Source organism: Copidosoma floridanum, unplaced genomic scaffold (assembly GCF_036245765.1).
Source record: "Copidosoma floridanum isolate Cflo_tuat_1 unplaced genomic scaffold, Cflo_Japanese_pri ptg000020l, whole genome shotgun sequence".
Taxonomy (NCBI): domain Eukaryota; kingdom Metazoa; phylum Arthropoda; class Insecta; order Hymenoptera; family Encyrtidae; genus Copidosoma; species Copidosoma floridanum.
This window is the reverse complement of record NW_028321897.1, coordinates 2,402,668-2,416,457: the sequence shown is the minus strand read 5'-3', so window position 1 is coordinate 2,416,457 and position 13,790 is coordinate 2,402,668. Positions and strand designations below refer to the sequence as shown.

General features: G+C 36.0%; 1 protein-coding gene across 3 annotated transcripts in view; it reads right to left on the bottom strand.

Moving 5' to 3' along the window:
* Positions 1-13,790, bottom strand: part of LOC106642024 (uncharacterized) — a 120,931-nt gene that overhangs the window by 16,804 nt on the left and 90,337 nt on the right. For all 3 annotated transcript variants that reach the window (XM_014356651.2, XM_014356652.2, XM_089593767.1), the window contains 3 exons: positions 6,129-8,626; positions 2,208-2,655; positions 1,751-1,854 (listed from right to left, as the gene is read on the bottom strand). In XM_014356651.2, the coding sequence (XP_014212137.2) occupies positions 1,751-1,854; positions 2,208-2,655; positions 6,129-8,626 (3,050 nt within the window). The remainder of the gene's footprint in view (positions 1-1,750; positions 1,855-2,207; positions 2,656-6,128; positions 8,627-13,790) is intronic.

The window sequence follows — 13,790 nt, the reverse complement described above, 5'->3', positions numbered from 1 at the left end:
TGTGATTCAATGGCCTTTTCATCACGAGATGCACATTTAATATTAAGGAGGTTTGAAAGTATCATTCAGAGAGGCGAGGAACGGGGAGTCCCCCCTTCTCGCGCATCTGGGCCCCCTTTACCGCGCACCTCCTCTTGCACTCTACAAACTTGAAACTGTACGACTGTAACTGCTTATATTTTTGAAAAATGCCTGGCAAGGCTTGATTTTTTTGTCGAGCATCTTCCTTTTATACCAAGTTATCTATGAAAACGTTTTTTTTTTCCAACACATTTAGAATATACCTTAACTTCAGTTAAAAGGCAAACCTAACCTTGCTCTCTCATAACAGACCGTGTTAAACTGTCAATATTTCATAATTTTTTTCTCGTATTTCTCCCGTGGTGAAAAATCTGAAAAGTGAAAATTCATGTGCACTCCTAACAAGCTCATACATAACGTACATTTTTTTTGGCACGTTTCTCCATTTTAAACTTTTCTCCCAAACCTCCTTAAATTAACTTTTAACGGCAACAAAGTAGTAAACCATTTTAAGTAGTGCTCATTTGGTCTAGATGAAAGCTAGAGACAAGCTCTACTGATAAACAAAATTTGTGTTGAATTCAGTGCCACAAATCTAAAGTTATAGGGGTTTTAAGAGAAAAACAGTTGTTTGGCAAATATCAAAAACGTCTCATTTGTAGGAATTTTTCCGTTAGCTAGATACGTTAACGTTAATTAACTTTAAAAAGTTATGGATAACATAAAAAAATTTAATGTATAACATATTTCAAATTCAAGAAAAGTTTTATTTGTTAGTGGCGACGGATTTTCTACCATAAACGATTTAATACAATAAACACTAATGTTTTTCATGATAGGCTTTATCACCAAATTGCACAAATTTTATTTTTACATTGTTTTCGGCACCTGGATTCTTACGGATTATTAAGTCAAAAACACGTAATCTGTGTAACTTTATTGCAAAGGCTGATAAGTATATGTATGTGTCTTATTGTAATTTTGCCGATCAGAAAATGATCAATGAATACTTAAAATAAGTTATTAAAAAAATTAAAATTAAAAACTTTGTAAATGCATGTTAACGAACGTCAGGATACAGAACATTATATGCACGAGCGGCTTCATCGGCTCCCAATTGCTGTGACGGATTCATTAAAGGCATATAACCTAATTTTCCGAACTGCTACACTCTGCAGTAGGTATACAGTACTCGCGCATGTATTGTAACGCAGCTGGCACTCCATTAAAATATTAATTAAACCGCACAATGAGTCATTAGATTGCATAGCAGTGGCACGTTATGGTAGTGCTTCGCAAATTGAAAATTATTTTAGCGAATCCAAACTATTGGGAACAATCATCTCTCGCGAATTTTTTTTGTTTCAGTATGCAAATGATGATGCCGTTCCAAAATTTGACTTTCTATAGTTATTGATATCCAAGTGTGCAAGTGATGTGTTATATTAAAATAATTTTGTGAAATTAATTGTATAGTAGTACACCCTATAATTACATCATGAGTTGTAATTTGTATTTGTTTTTTCATTAAAATAGTACTGCTGTAGAACATTTATAGTTAACCTCGTGGTTAACTGTAGTTTTAAGCAATATTCTTAGTTTTTTTTTTTAAAGGTAAATATAACATTTAAATTAATATGACTGTGTCAATGTAAGGAATAGGTTATTGGATGATGAGGACGGTTTAAATGGAATAAATGCACGTACAAACATAATGTATTAAACTTACACTTCGAAGTCGACCTTGGGATCGAAGCATTGCGTTTTCTTGGAGAACTTTTCGAGATGCTCTCTTGGCTGGTAGATTGGCCAACATTTTTTGGATGCTTTCACCTTAAAAAATAGTTTTCATATTAATATATGATGTTTAATCAATGTAAGTACGTTAGAAATTCTTATATGATTTTTTGCGGCATTTAAACACTTAGTTCAATGGTAAGATGTTAATGATGGATTGACCTTAAGAAAGCTCTAAGGCATCTGTTATTGTTAATTTCTGTAAATTTTCTGTTAGACAAAATATTAGGAATGTACGAGCTTTCAGTCAATTTTCAACACTAGATGGCGTAACATGGATTTAGTCAGGGGACTTATACGAAACATTGAAGAAGATATTCACGTGTTACTGAGCTAATTTGTCAATTATTTTTTTATGAGCGTCAGGAAAACATTTAATATTAACTTACGATCACTAGGTCTAACACGAGGTCCATTGGGCGTTTGTCTCTCTCTGTTTACATTGTTTCTTGGAGTTTGTGAGTTCTGTATATTCCTTTTCATACCCCGCTGCCTCCTACGCCGACTCCTGCTGCCAAACGGCCTCCACTTGCACTTCTTTTTTCCATTTCCAAAGAAACCCAAGAGCCAAGCCTGATCACCGCCACATTCAAGCATATGCCTGTGCAACTCAGACATACTGGCACAAATTTTTGAGCACTTGGTGCACGCCCGTTCGGATATCGTTTGCTGGCGAGTCCTGACGCTCAAGGTGGGTGGACTAGCTGCACGCTGCGAGCCAGGCAGAAAGACCAGGTGCTTGTAGAGCTCGCGTTGGTCCCCTGAGAACTCAAAGTGCTGACACCAGACGTTTGGATGGGCCATGGACTTGTGCTCCTCCAGCTCCTTCATTGTTTCCTGGATTTGAAAAAAAAAGTTAGTACTTTTTTGGGAGAAGTAAAACTAACTTACAACTATGCCCAAAATAAATATTTATTTTAACTTTACGATCATTGCAAAATTTTTTGTAACATTGTGAAGTTGCCATCAGTGGAGAGTACGTAGAAAAAATTTATAGATTAAAAAATAAAAATACTTGACCGTGTACACATTGGAAAATGGCTTAGTCATATCAAATCAGTCAATACCAGCTAATTAACTCAAAGATCTATTTGAAAATAAGACAAAATAACGAACTTTCTTGTTCCAACTTTATTGTCAACATAAATATTTATTATCATAGATTGATGATCTTAACTATATGACAGTGCTTTTAAATAATTCAATAATCTGAAAGGGCAAAGTATCTTTTTACACGTGTTAAAGTAGCTAGAGATGAATCTACAGATGAAGGATTTCAAGAGGTGAGAGGATGTTTCAATAAATTCTAGGAGTGATAATTAATGCATGGCATTAAAATTGTTGGAAAAACTGCATCAGAAAACACATACTTCATTCCAATTTTTTTTAAATTGAGAACGCTTCAATAAATACTGCAAGGTGGTCTCAGTTTTAAAAATCTTAGTGAACCCTATTAATTCAAAGATTGAGTACTTTGTCTCGTATATTTTCGAAACCTGGGGGTAATTATTAATGTTGTTAAAGGATCTCTAATGAAATGGCTTGTGCATGTCTTTTATTCGATTTTACCTTGTGAACTATTTCCCTGTCAACCCATATAAATTACCTTTTGCTATTTATGGTTTCTGCATTTATCGTATATTTATGGAACATGTTCTCCGCGAATAAGGTATTTTCACTGTAATTACAGATATTTAATTTTAATGATTGAGAGCTTAATTTCTTTATAATTTGCACAAACTTTTAGTAGTGAGTTTTTTATTATAACTGGATCTTGGTTTTATACAAAATGTAAAATATGTTTTACTATATCTCCATTTAAGTGGCTGATATTTACTTAGATAGGTTGAACCCTTACTGTATTTTGTAAAAGCTTATGTTAATTACTTTATTTTTATTTTTATTGAAAGATAATTAGATGGTAACTAAAATGTGAAAAATTCAGTTATGTTCCTACTATCATGGACTATAAATTTCAGTTTTGCAACAATCTTAATTAAAAGTTACATGCCAAAGAACCTATCTCAAATGAAACGTTTTGATTTATTATTTTTGTACCATGATATATAATAAAAATACATATGCTGAATACTTTTGAGTGTTTTGAATGTTCCATAAGCGTGATTTACCAATGCTGAAATGAAATGGTCTACCAATCAGTGTAAATCTAGAATTAGGAATTTTTTAGTGCTCAGTTATACATATTACGTTTGATCCAATATACTTTAGTTCAAGATATGAACAGTTAATTCAATAAATTTTATGGAGATCACGTTTATTATAGGTTAGTTAATAATGACCGTTAATAATGACCGTTATTGACCGTATTTTGATAAACCGGATAAAAAAATCAAGATTTCATTGATGACTTTTTAGACTGTGGCTCACGGACATGTGTTAGGCTTTCAAGTTACGGATTGTAACAAAAATTTAGACCGTTTGTCTCAGTCTAAAATATGAAAATAGTTACATAATGTATACTCTGACACTTAGTTATTCTGAAGTTTGGTACAACAAAATATAATAACCAACGTCTTGTAAACATCTAAAGTATATATTTGAAACAAATATTAGCATATAAGTAAATGGAATCTTACATGTGTCCCAAAAATAAAAAGAGTCTTAACATCACAAATGTTTTGATAGAAGTAATAGAGGGATTAAAGTTAAGCTTCTAAATCAATCACACGTAAGATTTTTGATGAAAACTCTCTTATATCCAATCACATTTAAATTACTAACTAAATTTTTTAATTCTAGAGATTAATTTTAGCTTTCATTTGCTTTATGTTTGTAAGGCATTTTAATATTTGGTGACTAGAACACAAGCCCTTAAAGTACATTTAATGTATTTCAATTCGTTATGATTCTTGTTTGTATCTTTGAAACGGTAAGGCGTTAAATTTTATGGTGTTAGATTTGTTATGTAAAAAAAGTTGATTGAACTTTCTACCACCTGGTATTTGAAAAAATCGATTAGTTTAAAACATTTTTTGTCCTATAACGGACAAGTGACAAACTGGTAGTTTTTTAGTTAAAGGCAGTAGAAAAATTAAGTTGCAATGAAACTATTGTGAGTTGACAGTAAGTTTTAGTATATGTATGTAATCCACGAAATGTAATAATGGAAATGCAATATTCAAAAAAATATACATACAATTTTAAAAAATTTTCAAGAAATATTAGTGATACCTATGTTGAACCAGAGACTATTTGATTAAAAGTAACAGCTAAGGTCGCTTCGAAATAAATTTTATCCCCAAAGTATTATCGAGATGCTTTTCCTGTACCTAAAGTACTCGTATTAGTAGATAAGAATAAAAAATAGTTTTATTTTGCTGTTGATTGAATAAATATAATGTATATACTTTTTAAAAAGGAAATTTGAATAAAATGCATGATGAACAGGTTACACAGTAATGTTGCTAACAGTTTTGTCTCGTTTAAAAATGACTTGTAAAATGAGTTTATAAAAAATATTAACAAAAAGAAAAAAAAACTTGAGGATTGACAAAAGTGTGTAGGAATAAATATACACAGAAAAAAAGCAACTGAAAAAAGAAAAAGAGAGAGAGAAGAAGAGATAAAAAAATCGTTTATAGCATAGTAAGATTTATTTAGGAGAAATTACATAGTGGAATCGATCACAGATAAGCAAAAAAAGACCAAAACAGTTATTAATAGAATAAAAAAATGAGTGGAATTAGTGTACTAAAAAAATTTAGATGCTTAAAAGATTAAGTGATAAAAGTAAGAAAAGTCTTTCAGGTCAAAATTGAAAGTTAAGTAAGAGACAACCAACTTATCTAAGGAAAAAAAAAAAAAAACAGTAAAATAGTAGCAAAACAGTAATCATGAAGTTACTCGGGATTACTGAAATATAAAAGTTGAATCTGATTGAATCATATTTAAATCTTTATCTTTAGTTAATTATGTGTGCTCAACGATTTTAATTAACGTAACTTTTCTGAGATAACAATAGAAAAAAATAGTAGTCAAAAAGTGCAAAAAATATAAACAGCGTAAACTAAGTGAAAGAAACGTTAAAAAAATTATCAAAAAAAAATTTTAAGAAGTAATGAATACTTTTCCAAACTAAACTTATATTTAAGATCATTGTTTCATTAAAATTTTTAAGGAAATATTCTAAAGGCAACTTCGTTATCATAAAATTGTTGTGTGTTAATCCTTATACAAAATCAAATAACTGCGTGAATACAAATTAGGAGAAACTTATTGGGATAGGCAAGTATGAGTTTAGCAAAAAAGATGAATAAAAGAAGTTAATTTGCACAAATGAAAATACTCACATATCTTTCAGCGCAGGCGCCGCATACGTACACTCGGGGACGGGACCACTCCCCCGTGAGCTCGGCATTGGTTACTTCTTTATTTTTTTTACTGTTATCGTCACTGCACTTTTTCAGCCTCATGAAACTCGCAAACTCACTGGTAAACACTGTCGATTTGTTTTCACATGATGAATCATAATCTTTGTTTTTAGCACTTTCTTCGCACTTTACAACTTCATCATTCGGAGCACTTTTGTCGTCAATTTTAGCGTCACTAACACTCACAACCACTTCATTACCAGTATCACTTTTCTTCTCAGTGTTTGTGGTCCTTTCTTGAACAACATCTTTATCAGACAACGTTGTTACATCACCTGTTTGATTATATAGGCTTTTCTGCTGCTTTATCAGTTTTTGCTTTCTACGTAAAGTCAACTGCGTTGATAAATCAAACTTGCTCAAATCACGTATTGAGCCATTCAACTCTTCTTTGTTATCGTATTTGCGGGGAAAGGTGTACTTTTCGAAAGAAAGCCTGCGTGGATGTATACGATTACTACATGACTTTCCTGGTTTGTCCGCTAGCTCGCTTGAGTCTTCTGGACCTTTAGATAAGCGAATCTTGTGGTATACCGGTGTTACAGCCGATAAGGAGATATCGACGAGCAATTGGTACTGTGGTGTTCTTGCTCCGTTGTTTTCGGGGGGTGTGACAGGATTGCTTGGTATTTCCACCGTTGATGATAATTTTGACGATGTGGTTACAACTAAAGAGCCATTTTTTGTATCCTCGATCTTGCCGTCAAGGTGATTCAATAGGTTTTCCTGTATATTGTTGCTCACCTTGCGGTAGAATTCTGGATTGTCAAACTCACACTCTCTCGGCTTGGGTTTAACATTGCTATTATCAGGCTCCTCTTTGACAGCCGTCTCGTGCGACTGGATCTTTTTGAGATTGACGTGGATCGGCTCTTTTAGTTTCTCCATCTGAACCACTACATTACTATGGATCTCGTGAATGTGAGAAGTCAGGGCGTCTTTTGTTTGAAACCTAGTCAAACACTGTAGACACCCATAGTACTTATCACTGTGGCTACTGATCATGTGCTGGAACAGGCTGGACAAGTTTTCCGGACTCCGATCAATACAGTACTGGCAACTCTGTTGGATAGGCTTACGTGGGTTGCGCTCGGAACTGCGTCGACCTGTACTCCCTTGGTGAATACGTTCCGTGTGGCGTTGGTGCAGTATAACCGAGGCAAATTTGCGATCGCAGTAGAGACACAAATGTCGCACCACGCGTGAACTCTTTGCGAGACTTGGTTCGACGACGGGTGTTGAGGAAGACGTTGGCTTCGAAAGACTTGTTGATTGAAGGGGCAATACGACTACGGGGGATATAATTTGTGGGCATGGAAGAGGAAGAAGAGGAGCGGGAGAGTTTAGGTTCTGACAATTTGGAAGTACTGATGCGACTTTCTCTAGTGGTAAGCTGCAGTGTAGACTTTGCGTTGAACCATCTAGGCTCGACCCAGTGTCTTTCTCTGTGCTTACTTGACTCGATAGGTTTGATGCTTCAAATACGTTATTAACCAGATGCTTAACCAGATCCCTGCAAATATTTCGTACCTCGTCATCAGAGGGGCTCTGTTGAGCTTTTCGAGTCGTAGGTGCATTTTGCTTCCGATCGCTTAACCTGTCCAGTATGATAGCTCCAAGTGAACCTAAGCTCTCCTCCAACTCATCTTGTGTTTGGTGCTGACTTAGTGATTCACATGTATCGATTACGTCTTCTTTCTTAGATGTTGAACCACTAGAATTACTTGTATCACTGACGTTTGTCTCTGTTACGCCTTCAACATTCATCTTCTCCTCACGTTCTTTTGTTTTTACGGCTTCTTCGACCCCTAATTTATCGACAAAGGGAATCACAGCGTTAGCTTTGCTCTCGTTCGCCTCGCAAGGCTCTATAAAGTTAATCTTGGCAGCTGGAAAGATCTCTTCCTCACATGAGGGTACCACAACCGTAGAACAATTCTGGTCCTTAAATTCTTTAACTGAAAGGCTGGGCTTGGCTGTGAGATCTTTCGAAGCACGTTCGACTTCATCATCTTTTTTGACGGTAGAGCTGTTTTCCTCATGTTTGATAATACAGTCGTGGAGCACCGTCATCATGAGTTTGTCCTGTTCGCCTTTGGAAAGACCGCTTCCGACCACTGAGTCACACTTTATGGGCTCGGGTGGCACTTTTTTATGTAGATTGTTGATGACGTTGCTGAGTCGACTGCGTTTATCCTGGGTGCTCTTGCCGAACAAATGACTAGTGCTGTGGTGCTTGTCCAAAATATTGGGCTGAGCTGGTTTTGAGTGATGATGTTGGTGTCTCTGATGGCTTACGCTAGCTATATGACTGACTCCCAGGTCATCGAGGCTGTGAGTCGAGGCAACCATTTTTAGAGCACCGCAAGCAGACGCATTCGCCACGTCCGCTGCTTTTCTCACTGCCACGTCTGCTTCTATAACAAAAACAAAACACAGATTTTTAAATATAATACATTATACGCATTACAATATTCTATAAATATACATATATATTTTTTTTCTTGAATCAGAAATACTATAGAAATTGTGATAACCACAATTCAAGTCTTTATTTTTCCATTTTTAATTCAACTACAGTACTACATTTTATAAGATATGTGATCATTTTTAAGGGATTTAAAATTTTTTTTTTTTTTTAACGTATCAGGATTATTGTCCTTCAAGTACTACAAGTTAAATGTATTTATTAAACGTATCGAAACATTCAGTGTTTAAAAAAAATAGGTTACTAGAATAAAGTAATGAGCACAATTGGGTAGAGGTAGACGGTGGTTATTGCTTGCTCATGAGTAGTCAAACTTTTATTTATACTTCTAAAAAACGTGGAGAGTATTGTATCATGTGCTACATGATATAGGTACTATAAAATTCGTAATTCTAGTGTAATTAAGGATTGTTGTACACAATTTATTTTATAGTTTGGGATAGCACAGTGTGACAAAGTTATCGTAGTATTTTAGATATGAAAAAAAATTTTTTTGAAGTTATGTAGCATTTTACACTGCATGAAAAGTAGTTTTATCAGGTACTTTCTATACAGAGAATTAATTTGTTTTATTATTTGTGAATTCAAAGTTTTTTCTCTTTATCAAACTTCAGTTCCATAAAAAATTTCAAATAATTTTTGAATTAAATAGATTTCATGGAAAATAATGTTTCAACTTTCATGAAAGTAATTGTGAAATATTAAAAAAAAATATATTGCATTTGGTTTTAAAAAGTCCATCATAGTAAACATGTTTTGTTTTTCAGTTATATATTTGGGTTAAGTACCCAATTACTGCGAATTTGGAAATAAAAGCAGGGTTTACTTTTTTTTTAATTCATAAACCCATCTAAAAAGTAGTTGAAAATAAGTATTAAAATTATCAGTTAGACTTTCCAGAATGTTTTAGCCACACACTTCTAATAAAAGTTTGTCAGTGATATTTAATTATGATTTAAAATCCATTTAACATGCTGTTCCATAAATTCAGAGTATTTATTCTAGCGAGCAGCAATTGGTACTCTATGTCATAACATACGTCAACTAAACCAGAGTAAACGGGTTTGACAACAATCGACTTTATTCCACTATTAAAAAATGTTGTACATCTTTTTTTTGCAAAACTTTGTAGCGAAATAATTTTTGGTATTAGTTATAGTTGGTATTTTACAATAGAATCACTGTATGAAAAATTTGTTCACACCATTTATGACGATCAGCTTAAAAAAATTATAGCGAAAATCGCAAGTGAGCAAATTCTTATACGAAAATAGCTGAGTAGAAAGTTCGCGCGGTGCGAAAATTTGCATCGATACCAAAAACTTGGCGGTCGTCGACCGTCAATACGGAAATAACGCTGGAAGTTTCTCTTTCCACATTTCTCCCTTTGTTTGTTGACTTCTCACTTGGCATTACAGAGAGTCGTGACGCGATCTCGGAAATCGGCACACTCATTTTCTAAAAGGAAGATGTGTAGACTCTAGTAAGCCGTCATGCTGTAGCAGTTGTAACCTGGCCATTGCGCTTCCTCCTCTTCTACCGCTGCAGTATGATTATAGGTGGAGATTCACGCGGCGATCGATGTGCTCTCGACTGCGTCTCAAAGTACGAGTAACCTCATTACCCGTCTATCGGGTGCCTTCCCCTACTTCCTCATTTCCAAGTCCACCCTCTCTTTCACTCTCTTTTTATCCTCTTTAGGATCTCTCGAGTTTCTGTTGAGTATTTTCTTTCTACAAACGTAGCCAAGGTGCAGCTACATGTAATATGGAAAATTGGAGTAATACATTGGTTGTTATTTTTGCATGAAGAATAATAATTTTTTTACCAGATAATTTTAGCGACTTCAGGAGATAACCATGTTATTGATTTTCGTGATATCGGATTACTTACATTCAGGTATGGTCAAGTTATAGTGCGTGAACCGAGCATCAGTAATGAGTCGAATATATAGTTATGATATACCTCATTGATACTGTATAAGCGTGACTGAGATAAAAATTAAACATTCTGTAGATGATATCTGATTCAAAAATTTTCATTTTCAGAAGACAAATATTAACTCCTCTACGTTAAACAAAATCTTAGAGCTATAGATTTTGTTTATCAGGCGAGTATATTAGAGGAATAAAAACTATTACAATAATTTTATTACTAGTTTATTATCTATTTTAACATCTCATTTCCATCAAATAGTACACATGACACAAATGACGTCCAAAACATAAAACAGTCAGGTGTAGATAATAGGTTGTAACAATTACGTACTCATCAAACTGATTCACCATTGGCTGCTTATATAATTCCCAAATTTCTTCTCATCCACGTTCTGACTTGAAAAAACATGTTTACTGTAATTTACATTTCTTCAACATCATCCACTTCTCCCCTTTTGATCCCTCCACCCTTCCTTTCATCCCTCAACTCAAACGCATCAGTGCCTCGACCCCTTCTTTCCTGCCCCCAACAATACACACGTACATCTACAACTACAATCTCTCAATTCGTTTTATCCCGTCAGTTGCAGCATCCAGCATCTCTATTCTCCGACGTATTCCTCCATTTTCACTTTGTTCTTGCAAGCCCCTGTCGCGCGTCATTACCTCCTTTCTTTAACCATATTGCACACTCGATACCTCTGTATGTACGTATACATACACTTACGAAAGAACGATACTTATCATTTTTTCCGCCCTCAAGCGTGTACCTAAGTCCTCGTGTTTCTATTCGAAACCTACCTACGTTTGCATGGAAACTGACATTGAGCTATCTATCTCTGATGAAAAAAATAGGACTAAGTAACATTTTTTTTTTTTCAAGTAGTATAGTGACAAGTCCGAATCGATTTGATTCGCTCCCTTATACCTGTACAAACAACATAGCCTTCATGTATCCTTGGATATATCTACGTATGCGTTGAGTTTTCTGTGATTTCCACGTGTATACACGTTCAAGCCTTCTTTCTCTACTTTTCCATCCATTGCACGTATGCAATATGACTATATAGTCTATACGTTCACATCAGTAGCAGCACTTGTTTCCAGCAATACTGCCTTATAAATGAACGAACAAACGGGTGTATACGCATCTGCTGGCCGAAGCCAGAGAGAAGAAAGGAACAAACGCATAAAGGCGATAGAATTGAAGTAATCGATAAAGATAGCTAATCGAATGGCACATTGGGACCTGAATTTTCTCAGAGCCAAGCTCGACTGTTGTCAGAGAAGAGATTGTTAGGGTCTTTGTAGAATTAAATGACGTGTTGAATAACCCAGAACTTACTTTTTTACTTTGCCAAAGCTTTGCTGATGGTGATTATTGTTTTTGTTCCTTACCATTGTGGGTAACCCTATTAAAAATGTCAATGCTAAATCAACGCTGAAATCAGTCGTTAATTGCATCGTCGATTCTGTATTAGTTCCATGTATAATTGATACTGATTCAGCGTTGAATCAACGCTGACTTGTTATCAACTTGACAGTATTGAAGTTATAAGCTTTAAAAAAAGTTATTTGAATTGCAACTGCAATGTTAACGTAAAAAAGGCATATTATTTTGAAGTAAACTACTAATATTTACTTATATCGATGCTGATTCAATGCTGAATCAACATAGGTTCAACATGGGATCAATGCAGAAACAACGATGTAATTTACGACTCATTTAAGACTCACTAAGAAGTACAGAAACTATTTCGAGATGTGAAATTGGGATTTCATTACTCAAAGCTACGTAATCATTTGTGAGGCTTCATTTTCATGACAAACGGAATACAGAATTAAAACCGAACAACAAGTAGTATACACCAACGACGAGTTTGTCAACAGTGAAGTTATAGAATTCAATGAGACGATGTGATAAATGGCTAAAGCATTTAAAAAAATGCAAAATAGATGGTAGTGGCTCGGAGTTACGAGACACAGTCAATCTCGAGAGAAAGTTTATCTCCATTTAACTGCGCTCTGGTGATGTTATAATTAAAGTTCCGCTCCGTATAATAGCTAATAGTTACTGCTTTGGCAGTCGAGAGCCGAAACGAGACCTTAGTCGGCTGATGACCAACAAAAGAGGATGGGAGGGAGGACTATCAAGACGCTCCTTTGAATAGTAGATTGGACGGATCAACGTGGGTAGGAAAAAAGGAGGGTAGTTACGTTGACTGCTCCAGTAGAGGATTGGCAGATGGTAGAGGAACAGGACGTGAGTCTGGTGGTTCACGAAAAAAGACGCAGGCAGGGGAAGGGCATGCTAGGAGCTAGGGAAGAAAGAGACATCGAAACTTGTCAGTGTGGAAGAAGTAGTCGGATATTTTTGGCTTTGCTGTTTGCAAGAGAGCGCGGAAAAAAAGTCGCGGGTGAGCTGCACCGGGGTTAAGGAAGGGAGAGCGAAGTGCAAGCGCGGTAATGCAAAAAAATGAGTACCGCGTAGCGAGCGTGCAAATGAGAGCACGGGGGGGGGGAAAGGGAGAATGAGAGAAACTAAAAACCTGGTGTGGACTGGTGAAAAGAAGGAGGCCGAGAGGGGTGAGAGCCGTCATACCCTCTTTCTCCCCTCCCCCTCCTGGCTGTTCCCCTATCTCGCTCGCTCCTTCCCTCCTGGCATCCTTTTATCCGGAAATGTATACGAGCTAGGGCGAGGGTGACGGCAGAGGCAGAGTCTAGAGAGGGGGCTGCACTGCCAGAGAATCGATAACCGCCCCCGAGACGCCACCAGCAAGCCGGAGGGGTGCTCGCTCGACCGGCTGATGCCGGTAGCAGTGGTGCTAAAACGACCCGGTGGGGGGGTTAACACGGGCGCTGCACGCGAGAATCCTTGGAAATAGCGGCATTGGCCGCGTGGCGGCAAAAACAATATCTCGCGTGGCTAAGCGTACAAGGGAAATAAAAACATGAGAAGAGGGGGGGGAGAGATGTTCCGTGGTGGAGATCTGGATGGTGAGTGGTGATGTTTTCGTTGGCTGAACGGTGTAAGTCGGAGAGGAGATTGCCGAAGAGGTGTAGGAAGAGTTGCGAAGGAAGAACTTCTTTGGTAATTTTTCTTACTTACTTGGGAGGCTTTTGTTTTATGAAACGCCTGCAGCGACGAGCTCGTAA